At 38.7% G+C, this 12,932-nt stretch overlaps 1 protein-coding gene across 1 annotated transcript in view; it reads left to right on the forward strand.

Annotated features, from left to right (window-relative positions):
* Positions 1–12,932, forward strand: part of ddx10 (DEAD-box helicase 10) — a 232,214-nt gene that overhangs the window by 196,931 nt on the left and 22,351 nt on the right. Inside the window, exon 17 of the mRNA XM_062974612.1 lies at positions 8,215–8,339. Coding sequence (XP_062830682.1) covers positions 8,215–8,339 — 125 coding nt within the window. The remainder of the gene's footprint in view (positions 1–8,214; positions 8,340–12,932) is intronic.

Below are 12,932 nucleotides of genomic sequence, written 5' to 3' on the forward strand. Positions count from 1 at the left end.
GCTTGTTAGGTAATCCAGAGCAGCATTTTTCTTGTTCTCACTTTCCATTGAGATTATTTTTATGAAGAAAAAGACAAACAGAATGAGGTAAAGAGAACAAAGGGCATATTAGCTTGGCTTCATCTTGAGATTGAGGCTTGAACAGTGACTTAGAAATCTTGCAATGGTTACACTTTAGAGTGTTTCCCCCAGCAGTTTTACTCATATCTTTATCAGTAATATTTTTCTTCTGTTTGCATTCAAATATGGTTGACTGTTTGGTGGGCTCGAACTTGCATGTAATTAGAATAATAGCAGTCACAAAAATAAATCAAGTTTGAGTAAAGTAGATCAAGAATTTGTAATGTCTTAAAATATTTAGTTAAATTACAGGCCAGAATCAAATTATTCATCCCAGGTAGTGTAGATCCAATTAACCAACTGCTGAACAAGGAGTCAATATTTAAATGTTAAGCCAGGGTCTACTCTTGTTGGGACCAGCGATAAAATTTAGGCTCATCTGCTGAATCCTGGCTGTTGAGTCCCAATGCAAACATAAAATTTGTAAAACATCAATGGAAAGTAAGGGTGAGTGCTAACTACACAGCCTAATTCAGTGATATAGAAAACTGCTTAATAAAGTCTAGATCATACTCTAGTTCTGGTAAAAACTGAATGAAATTAAATTCTCATTTTGCCTCAATTACTACCTGCCAAATTCTGGACAAAAAAAATGCATCAGTGGGTGGGCTTATGCATCATAACTTTAAAAAAAAAACAACTACCAATGAGTTGGACAGATTTGTGGGCATTACCCAAATCTGTCCAATTCATATTATTGATTTGGGATTCCTTCAAATCCAAAGTACTGTAGCCTCTCATTTAACTGAAACTCAAGCAACTGGAACTCTCAAGCAACTGACAAACAATCAAAGAAACAATACTGCATTTACAAAGCTGTTTTATAATACAATAAAACTTGTTACATTAAGTTAAGTTTTTATTTATTTGTCTTTACTTGCTTTTAATTACTGTATTTAAATATTAATATCAAGTCAATACATAATTTATAGTATAGCATAATATGGAATATCGGATAGTATTATTCAGGACTATTTTTATTACCATAGTAAACAGTAATTTATCCAGAATCTACCAATCCCTATGGGTGCCAATTAACTGTGAGTATACCTTACACCATTGATGTTTAGTGTTGAACTTCAACTTGTAGAAGGCTCTTCTACATTTCTGGACCATCCATTATAAAAAATTGTTTACCCATCCCTTTTTGATGTATGAATGATATGATACCATCACGTAGACAGTATTTACTGTGAACTTTGAGAGAAAGCAATTTCTTAGACATACAAGCTTTATAGGTTAAAGCATAACAGTGGGTTAAGCTTGGAAAGCATGTGGATGCTGGAAGCTTTAATATAATAGGTTTCCTCAAACCCACCCAGGAATGGCTCCCAGACTGCCAACATAATAATGTACATTCTCCTCCCTCCCAGCCCTAAATTGAGATCAATAATTACTTGATTTCCTTGTGTGAAAGATTTTGTTGCTGTGTTTTTCAGTTAACTGCAGAGAAGGTATGAAGAGAAAAGGTCTTATTTCCAGGATCCTTATTCCTCATTAAATCAATGTTTCAATTGTATCACTCTCATATATAGGATGAATAACTGCAGCCTCAACAACCCTTTGGTTTGAGCACTGTTATCCACATTGTCCCCAAATGCTATCTTTCAGGAGTTCAGGAGCCTTGTTTCTTGTTTTTATGAAGCTAGATACAAGTCATCAATCACAGAATGGATTTCATCTTTCTTGCAGTAGATAAGTTACACTCTTTACACATTATAAGGATTTGTCAAGTTTTCCTGTAATAAAGAGACAAATGAAAGAGCAGCTTGAAAATGTAATATGCTTGCAGATGAAAAATTGGCATTTCATAGACCATACCGTCTTCTGCAGAAAGCACATTAATACCCACATAAAAATAAAAGAATATGACCTTTTATGAACTTGGAGATTGCACATTACAAGAGGGCTCCAAATTTTCCAGAGGGTTTAGTTTTATTGTTGTCACTGTCGTTATTGTTGCTGTTGTTGTTTGTCTTCATGTCACCGTCAGCTTATGATGACTCTATCAGTGAAAGATCTCCAAGAGCCACATTTCCTTCCAACCCTGTGCATGTCTTGCAAACTCAAAGACATGGCTTCCTCTAGTGCAGCAGTTCGCAAAGTATATTCCACAGAAGCCTTGGGGCTCCACGAAGCATACTAAGGGACTTCGTGCTTTCCTCCTCCCCCAACAAGTTTTATTTCCTCTTTCTTGCTGCTCCTCGCCTCCCTTGCCACCAAAGGCCTTCCTCCCCAACTCCCTTGCTGCCAAAAGCCTTTTCCCCTCATCTCCCTTGCTGCCCCGATCTTTCCCCCCCTCACTTTGCTTGCTTCCAAATCCCTATTTCCCTCCCAGTACTCAAGGGTGCTCTGATTGTGCTCTTTTTGCATGGCAGAAGGGGGTTGGATTGGATGGACATTTGCTGGAGGGGGGGGGGGTGCTTTGATTGTGTTTTTACTGCATGGCAGAAAGGAGTTGAACCAGATGGCCCTTGGGGTCTTCCACTGAAATACTGTTATGTAATCTATCTATATATATAATAAAAGTGAAATCGGAGTATGTATCAGCGTTTTGATTGGCCTGGCGGAATATGTGCTCACGTTTTGATTGGCCGCCACTATCCCAGGCCACTGAGACCAACAGGAATGACGGATCTGCACCAAACTTGGCACACTTCATCCCCACGATGCACTTTATGACCTGCTGCCATTTGGGGGAGAATGGACCACGGATGATGGGATTTGCAGTACTTTCAAACACTTTAACTCCCACAGACTACTGCAATGCCCACCAATGATAGAAATGGACCAAACTTGGCACACAGAACTCCTGTCGACCCCTTTACATCCTGATGTATATTGGGGCAGGATGGACCAAGGATGATGGAATTTGCAGTACCTTCCCTCACTTCTTGAGACCACAGCAACTGCCACAAATCACACAACTGAACCAAACCAGGCACACATATCCCAAATGACACACTTCACATGCTGCAGCAGTTTGACGGAGGGTGGACCAAGGATTATGGGATTTGCAGTACATTCATCCAATTCACCTCCCACAAACCACTGTGATGCCCATGAATGACAAAACTGTATCAAACTTGACACGCAGGTGCAGGGTAGCCCACTTTACATCCTGGTGCAGTTTGGGGGAAGAGGGACCGTGGATGAGGGGACTTACAATATGTTCAGTCACTTCCTGGGACTACTGTAACCCCCACCAATGACTGATCAAGACCAAACTTGGCACATAGAGCCACCATGGCCCACTCAACATCTTGGTGAGATTTGAAAGAGCTTGGACCCTGGATGATGGGACTTGCAGTATATTCATTCACTTCCCGAGACCACTGTCACCCCCATCAATGTCTCATCAAGACCAAACTTCAAACAGAGAACACCCATGACTCACTCTACACCCAGGTGCAGTTTGGAGGATGATGGACCATGGACGATGGGACTTCCAATACCTTCACTCACTTCCTAAGAGCACCGCGACCCACACAAATGACTGATCAAGACCAAACATGGTACATGGAGCCCTCATGACCTATTCTACATACTGGCTCTGTTTGGAGGGGGATGGACACTGGACGATGGGACTTGCATATGGGAGTTGGAGCTCACCCGCACCCACTGAACCCAGCTGACATTGGATATAGGCTACACTTGGAACACAGGCAAACAATGCCTTTCTCAAATGACCCGGGCATCGCCGGGTCTCCAAGCTAGTATATAATATAATATAATATAAAAACATTTTTGGGGCTCCGTGAGAAATTTTTGCTATAGAAAGGGTTTTTCAACTGAAAGTTGTTGGGAGTTGTTGTCTGACAGAAGCAGAAGTACCAGTCTGAGCTTGGAAAACTAAGAGATTTAGAGGGCTGTAGCCCACAAACATAATTTTCCAGGATTTGTCCAGATTGGCAGAGGTGGCATTTTGGGCAACTATGGGTGCATCTGCATTGTAGAATTAGTTCAGTTTGATATCACTTTAACTGACATTGGCTCATTGCTATAGAATCATGAGAGTATTCGTCTTACAGGCTCTTTAGCCTTCTCTGACAAACAGTTCTGGTGACTTACCAAATTACAGTTACCAGGATTCTGACAGTTAAAGTGGTATCAAACTGCATTGATTCTACAGTGTAGATGCTCCTCAGTCCTTGAAATTGAGCAGAGTGGCAGTTGTTCCATATGTTCTTTAAAAATATAATGTTTGAAAATTCATAGGTTTTCCCCCACCCCCTCATCTTCATTGCTAAGCGAAGTTGCAAAGAAGTTCCTCAAAGTTACATAAACCCATCTCTCTTGTGTGTTTCCCCAGTGGGCATATATCAAGCTCCCCAAAGAAGGCTGATGTGTTGAAATGTTTAAACACCAGAGACAACGTTTGAAAATTATATTCTGTACATGGTTTGACAGCTGTGACTGCTATGAATTTGAATGTGATGAAAGCATGTGTGATATAAGAGAATGTAGGCAGGCCAAGTGTGTTTTGTATAATAGAGATGGAGAAAAAACACTTAGGCTTGGGGCTACTGTTGTTTTTCAGTTTTTAGGAAGATTATTTGTGTGTGTGTGTGTGTGTGTGTTTGCTTTCACATCTTCACTTGCCAACATTGACATCTTATTTGTATTGCTTCGAACTTCTTGCACCGCTTCTTCACTTTTGGTCCCTTCCAGCTCTGTTGCTTTGATGCTTCCTGAGACACAGAAACAAAAAGCTTTTTGCATTTACTTCTCTCTTCATTGTATTTTGAAACTTATGTTATGAAGCAAACCTGAATGTGGACTTCATCACAATCAATGTAAAATAGATTCAGCCAGGATAGGAGCATCATAAAGTATCTGGATGAAAGGATGAAAGTACTTTGGCAGCTCATTCTTGATTTTCATTTTTTTCTTGATGCTTTTCTTTTTTTATTGAAAGTAACAGTTTTAAGGCAGATCCATGCACAGAAGGGTTTCATTTATAGAAAACACCTCCATCTACTTTCAAGTTCATTTTGTATGTTTACATTGCTGTATTCATGTGTCTGTATGTGTGCTTTTAAAAATACTAATTTAGTAAAAATGGATATTCATGAAGAATGAATATCTAATACCTATAGCTGCTTGCCAGTTTTTATGGAAAACTATGTACTTGGTGCAATTTCCATCTTTTTATGTTTGATTATTTTTGGTCTGCATTGTTCTACGTCTTGTTCAGAGAAGGGAAGAGAGCACAGATCTAGTTGCTTTATCATAGAAAACCAAACCTTTCTTCCTGCTTGCTATTGGCTATGCAATCAGAAGCACATTGTTCAATTTAACTATATTACTGGGCTTTACATATTTATTTTTTATATAACACACCCACCCACACATCTTTGGTCAACAATCAATTTGAATCTGCATTTGGCCTTCTGTTTTATTCTCTTTTTTCATTCCCTTCCTTTCTATTTTATTGGTAGTTTCAATGGGGAATTAGCTATGATTTCGGGGAAGATTGTAAGATGCAGTTTACTGTTGCTAATTATGAGGTAAATGTTCCACTCTCAATGCTGGTTTTTTATTCTTATAATAAAACTTTCTCTCTTACCCCTTCTATTCCATCCCTACCCTATTGACCTTTTAAAAAATACTATTAGTTTTCTTATGAAAGAAGAAAGGATCCCTACTGAGGTGTGTCAAAGACATATTTTCCTTCTTGTCATCTTGTGTTTCCTTTGGCTCCAAAGGTTAACAGATGAGTTTTGTGAGGAAAAACATATTGACAATATTGCTGAAAGTGGCATTCTGACCTCTAAATGTAGTGCCCATTTTAAAAAAAATGAAAAAGAAGAAGGTGGGAAGGCAAAACAAGGACTCTAAAAATATCAAGTTCATTAAACATTATTTAAGGTTGCTAAAAATGTCTCATGCAATCAAAGGTGAAGGCCATTGGAGAAAGGCCATTATTGTGAAAACCTTTGCTCTTGAAATGTAAAATATTGGAAAACATTTTACTTTGCTCTTTTGTCCCTCTGGCTATTATTATTAAGAAGGGTGACATGAAGTTGCAGTTCATGTCTTGTCTGCTTCAAGGGTAAACTACACCGTTGTTCCGTTGATTCCACACATCAAGAGTAGTGCTCCTCCTCATGATGAATGCCTATAAAGGCAGTCACCAAGTTACGAACAAGATAGGTTCTGTAGGTTTGTTCTTAAGATGAATTTGTAAGTAAGTTGGAACAGATACATTTTTAAGTGTAACCCCAGCCAAATATTATATTATATTATATTATATTAATTATACTATAGTAGCTTTGAATAGCATAGGAAAAGATTAACACCCCTGTGGTGTTTGTTTTGTTGTCTGTGCCCCTGTTTAGAAGATTTCACCTCACTTTCTGTTCCTGTGATAGATTTTGAAAAATTTGGTTTCTTGTGGAAACAAGGATTCGTGAAAGCTTCAGTTGAGACATCTTTTCCCCATGATTGAGACACTTTCAGGAGTGAATTCCACTTCCTAGGGAAGATTTCTCTCACTTCCTGTTGTCTCACCCCCGTTCTTAACTATGAGTCATATGTAAGTCATATGTACTCGGGGACTGCATGTACTCTAGAATAGTGCTTTACAAAGTGGGCAATATTGTTCCCTAGGGGGTTGCTGGAACAATACGGAGGAAATGGTAGTAGCCTGGTGTGAAAATGGGGTGTGCTGAATATGAATAAGGGAGCAGTGGAAACCTGAAGAAGAGAATTTTTGAGAAAACATTCATACATGTTTCATCTGTTGTGTAACATAGAGTTAAAGTTGTAGTGATTAATTTATTTTCCAAATGAACACTCAAAATGCAAGTTATGATTGATCAGTGGTCAAGTCTGCTGACAAGTCTTAACTAGCAAGTGTTGGCAGGTAAGTGTGTCGTGCATTGTCCAGACGTCCAACATACATCAGCAGGAGTATATGCATGAAATAATTTGTTTACCATATGATACTATAAATAGGCAACATGTATGAATCATAGAATCATAGAATCGTAGAGCTGGAAGAGACCTCACGGGCAATCCAGTCCAACCCCTGCAAGAAGCAGGAAAATCTCATTCAAAGCACCCCCGACAGATGGCCATCCAGCCTCTGCTTAAAAGCCTCCAAAGAAGGAGCCTCCACCACAGTCCTGGGCAGAGAGTTCCACTGTCGAACAGCTCTCACAGTCAAGAAGTTCTTCCTGTATGAAATCTTAGCTTAGATTGTTTCTGAATTGTGTGACAAGCAATTAGCAATATTGCAAGTGCAATAAGCATTTAAAATTTTTAATTCATGCTGCTAACAAAAATAGAGCTGAAGATTAATAAGTTGATAGCAGTTCACCAAGTTCATCCTTCTCATTTAGGCTTATTGTAATCTTATTCATAATATTTATTTTACAGTAATATTATCCTCCATTAACTTAATTTTCAGAGTGTAATATGAATATTACTATGGTTGGTTTTTATAAATAATTTTATAATTTCAAGCTTCAAGATTCCTTACCATGTTGTAGGATGTAGGTAGAAATACAGATACATAAGAGAATGCAAATTTGTCAATGCATCTCTCTGTTCACTTAAAGAAGGTAGATTTTCAGGGAGGCACTGAATAATATATTTTTCCGAAAAGGGAACTGTAGGCCAAATAATTTTGGGAACCACTACTCTAGAATGCATGGGTATAATACTGCTGATCACAAGGCATAATGCCATATATTATGAGAGACATATTATGAGAGAAGACTGTAACAATCTAAGAGTGGTATTGGTACAGTAGGACCAATTGGCAATTCATTTCCGATATAAAGAGCAAGTTTAGAAGAGCTATTTTTACAGGACTGCAACAAGGGATTAAATGGTTAAATATCCTTTTCTGCTTGCTGTGATTTCTATAGTTATCACTCCATCCCCCATTGGCGGGTACTGCATTTTTAAAACGTTGTAGGTCAAATGCAGCAATGGTTTTTAATAATGTTGCATCTAGATTGACTCTGTCTTCTAGGGAAAGGGTTTCATTTTTTTTTTGATAAAGACAATCAGTGTACACTTAAGATCTTGGGGATCATTTTAAATATGGAAATATCAAACTCTGTAAAATGTTTTTTTATTCAGGTTGAAGAGGAAAATGTAGCCTTTCTGGATCACAGCGAAAGTGATGGTGAATTTGATCCAAGCACCCTTCCAGACCCTGATAGACACAGAGATTCTGACCAAGAAGCTGATCTAGAAACCCATAGGTAAGTGTTATGTTTCATTGTGATTATTTTCCTTCCTACCCTTCGTTGTGTTTCCTGTCCATTTTATCAAAATCTGAAAACATGTGATATTGATGAAAGAAACTTTTTTTCCCAGTTAGATTAATTGTTTCAAGTTTACTGAGATTTTGGATTTAAGCTGTGCCTTTGGCTCTTGGCCCTGAACAGTTGACCCTGGTAACACCACTTTCATCTCAGTTGTTGATCTTTTGTCAACCTCTATGTAACTGTGGTGCTGTCCTAAAATGTATGATGGAGAAGTATAATTAATACCCTGTTCCAGTTATAGGGATATACCTATTCTTTTCTGTGTGGCTTAAAAATCGTGATACTGTAGTTTGCAGTTTTCAGTAACCCCCCCCCTCCCCCTTTCAAAGTGCAGTTGGGTGCCTCATGGTCTGGGCATGACTATGGAACATCATCTTCAAATACTTTAATGAGATGTCTGGTTCTTCATTTGCAAACAGTCTGTTTTACTCAAGCCCAAATAGTTCTTGGTAAAGAATCCTATCTTAAAGAGGGCTGCTATAGCAATCAAGAGGGAAAACAGCAAAAGAAATTAAAAAAAGACCTCCATAAGTAAACTGTCTTCACATCTAGTATTTTGGCCAATAGCCACATTCCATTTCAGAGATACTAGGAATCCTGCAAAAACTGTGTTTGAGAAAGAATTTAGGGAATGGTTGTGGTAATAAAGGGACATAGTCTTATATGCCCAGAGTTCTTTCATGGTTCAGTGTATGGGGTAGAGCGCCCTTTGTTGTTGTGTTTTCAGCAGAAGTTGTGTGGCTGTCTGTCAATAATGTTTTAAGAATGGATTCCTGTTTTCCCTGTGGATTGAATTTCAAGTTCTTCCAGTTCTGTAGTTCTGTGATACAAATTTTTGAAGATAGCATCATCTTCATATTGTATTGCTTCTTCATATGAAAGTCAGTTTTCTGAAGAAATTGTCTCTTTTCAATGAAAATAGAATTGGCCCAGATTTCACACTTGTGGATTTGATTATTTGCACACTTGTACCACTACCTCCACTGACCAAAGTTGGGGCTGCCATGTGAACATTCACACGGCAGTCCCATCCTCAGGAGGTGAGCAAGGGGGCTGTTTGAAAGGTAGGCATGGTGCGGGTGGTGATGACTCGTTTTCCCTCCTCACCTCTTGAGAAAAGGCTGTCATGTGAAGAGCACAGCTCTGTCTCCAGGAAGTGAGATGGGGGAGGAGTCATCACTATCTGCTACATTTACCTCCGCACATGGCAGTTTCAGCCTCAGGAAGTAAGTGGAGGGGCACGGGGACTACAAGGCATAACATGTGTTTCTGTTTCTATCGGTACCTCCCTTTCTTTGTCTGTGCAAACTTTAATGACTCACAGGTAGACGAGGAAGAACAGGCTCTGTGCACCACTTCACGTACCTGGATTTCGCTCCTTTTCTTCTTCATACACGTGTCTATTTCACCCAAGCAAAGGAAAGGAGGTACTGGGATAACCAAATATGCAGCTCACAGAAAAAGGAAAAGAAGCCAGATCCACAGCGTGACTTTACAGGCATGATTGAGACTGGTTCCTCTTCCTGTGTGCCACGTGGTTCTGTGTCCTTTAGGTACCTCCCTTCTTTTGCTTGGGTAAAACATACATTCACAGCATGCAAGAAAAGGAAAAAGAGCTGGGATCTGTGGGCTGAGTGAAATGGCATATAGGTTTGCCCCTCGTCCACATTTTTTAAAGGGACTAAATTAGCAGTCACTGATTGTGGAATATGGTGTTTTTAAAAGCCGACTTTATCCTGACCTCTCATGAGCAGGACACTCTGTACATCCTGCTACTTTAAATTTGCTTTGAAATGAGGCTGCTTTCAAGCAGTCCCCTCTTCAGATGAGTAATTAAAGGTCCACGAATGCAGTATGAATTCCTGCTACACCTAGCAATATTTATCACATCAGTGTTTAAGGTTATCTTACTGTTAAATAGTTAAAGTGCTGAAGAGTTGTGGAGAGGGGGTCAGACATGGCATAGGAGCAATATCCTTTAATATTCATAAGACTATCAAATTTAATTTTTAATGCATCTAATTCCTCAACCATTTTGAACAGAAATTTTGAGGTAGAACAAAGTTGACATTGGATTTTTCATTAGCTTCAGTTAACCACTAATGCATGATATTTTTATCATCTTGGTTTTCACTTTTTAATGTGCCCAGAATACACTTTAGTCTCGTCCGTGAAACAATTAAATTCCTACCCTTGACACACACTAAGATTTTATGATTTAATTATGGAAAGTTAAGAGTTTCTGCCATTTAATGAATGACACGTGTATTTTAGGAATCTGAAGACATTTTCAAACAGGATACAGTTCAAAGGCTAATGCAATCATTTCAAATGATGAACAAACCAGCTTTAAAATTACCCCAGTTCCATGAAGTAGGCAGAGCCCTTTAATGAACAATGCCATATCTATATTTCATGAAAACGAAATTAGATCAATGTGTTGTCGAAGGCTTTCATGGCCGGGATCACAGGGTTGTTGTATGTCTTTCGGGCTGTGTGGCCATGTTCCAGAAGTATTTTCTCCTGACGTTCCGTCCACATCTATGGCAGGCATCCTCAGAAGTTGCCTGCCATAGATGCCTGCCATAGATGTGGGCGAAACGTCAGGAGAAAATACTTCTGGAACATGGCCACACAGCCCGAAAGACATACAACAACCCTGAAATTAGATCAAATAGGAATCTTAAGCCCATCAGAATTGCAACTCCCTGCGTGCCTCCCCATTGGCTGCATTAGCTTCGAATGCTGAAAGTTTCAGTTCATCAAGATCTGGGAGACTGCACATTTTCCATTCCTGCTTTAGAACATAAGTAGCAGCATGTTTGGTGCACCTACACTGTAGAATTAATGCAGTTGGACACTACATTAACTATCACAGCTCAAAGCTATTGAATCTTGAAAATTCCAGTTTGGTGAAACACCAGCCTCTATTAGATAAGCAAAGAAAGTTAATATCCTTGTAAAACTGCACCCATAGCATTGAACCATGTCAGCTGTGATATCAAATTGCATTAATTTTGCGATGCGTATACACCCTTAGTTATGAGTGAGGAATAATCTTATCTTTCATGATGTAAGTAATGCATGCTGACATTGTATGGCCATATATTTGCCGCAGAGAAAGAGCAAATGAAGTGAAAAATTAGCTTTATAGTACTGGAGACACCTATTTATGCCATGTATTAGAAAACTGATTACATTGCCATTTAAAATCATTCCATACAGTGTGAAAGTTTTAGAAACTTCTAAAGTAATTAAATCTGGTTTGATATAAAACTCAAAATATATTGGCCAAATAACCTATGGTAAGGAATAAGCTTCTGTAGTTATCAAATTTACTGGTTCTAATGGGATAGGACCAAACAGGTGAGGCACACAAAGAGATATAAGAAATAAATAGTAACATGCTTGTCCAAAGAGGCTGTGTCATGCTGGAAATCAATTTGAGGATCTATACTATAGAATCTATATGCAGCTTAAAAGTCTTGGATTATGTCTGATGAATCTTATTGATATTATATTTTTTAACAGGTGTGATGACTTTTGCAAGCCGTCTTCAGCTTTGGCTAAATATTACATAAATATTTAAAAGTAATAAGTAAATACATCAACGTGGTTTGGAAGAAGGTCAGAGAGTGGACTAAAGAAGCAAAAAAACATAGCAAGGAGAATATGAAGTGGAAAACCTAGAAATATCTAGAGATGGTTTGAGGGCTGAACAGCTTAGGCTGTTGAAGGACATTTTAATCTTGTGTGCAGTGCAATAGCGAGGGAGCAAACCGTGTAACAATGAATGATGGACAATGAAGTCAGTTTTGGCAGCCACGGTTTCACTGGACTGAAGAGGAGGAAGCTTAGTGCCTGAAGAAATTGAAAGATGAGGCTTTGGCAACCGAGGCAGATGATGATTAGTTGGTGGCCTCATTATGAGTTAGTATTATAGGGTAGGTTGAATGTGTTTGCTTTTCCCCCTCAGAGATTGTGCCATTGTTTTGAGCCTTGTGTGAGTGTTACCTTAAATAGATTTTTCTGAAAGACAAATAAGCCTGCAGTTTGTAAAACAATAAGATACTTAGCTGGATAGTTGCTACTTGTCATTATGGTTATATGTGTCACGACCCAGGCGGCAGAGGCACCAATAACCATACACAGAGGCCAGAATCTAACTAATATCTTTATTGAAGGAATATATAAAGTTAATAAAAACAAGTATAGAAAATAGTCCAGAATTAGACCCTTCAGGAAAGGTCAGAATTAGTCCAAAAAAGCAATGTCCAATAAGAAATATTAAGGTCCAAAGTTGTAATCCAATAACCGAAACACTCACTTTGCCAAGCAAAGTGAGGGGAGATGACAAGGTCCTTAGTCCATAAAACTTGAGCGTGGCTAGGAAATAACTTGATACTTGAAACAAGGCTTGAACGTGGAACAAGGTAACTAAGAACAAGAACAAGGTCCGTGGAATAACTTGGTAAAATCCGTGAAACAAGGCAAGGATTAGTCCTGGGAAACAAGGCAAAGTCCGTA

Source organism: Anolis carolinensis, chromosome 3, assembly GCF_035594765.1.
Source record: "Anolis carolinensis isolate JA03-04 chromosome 3, rAnoCar3.1.pri, whole genome shotgun sequence".
Lineage (NCBI taxonomy): Eukaryota > Metazoa > Chordata > Lepidosauria > Squamata > Dactyloidae > Anolis > Anolis carolinensis.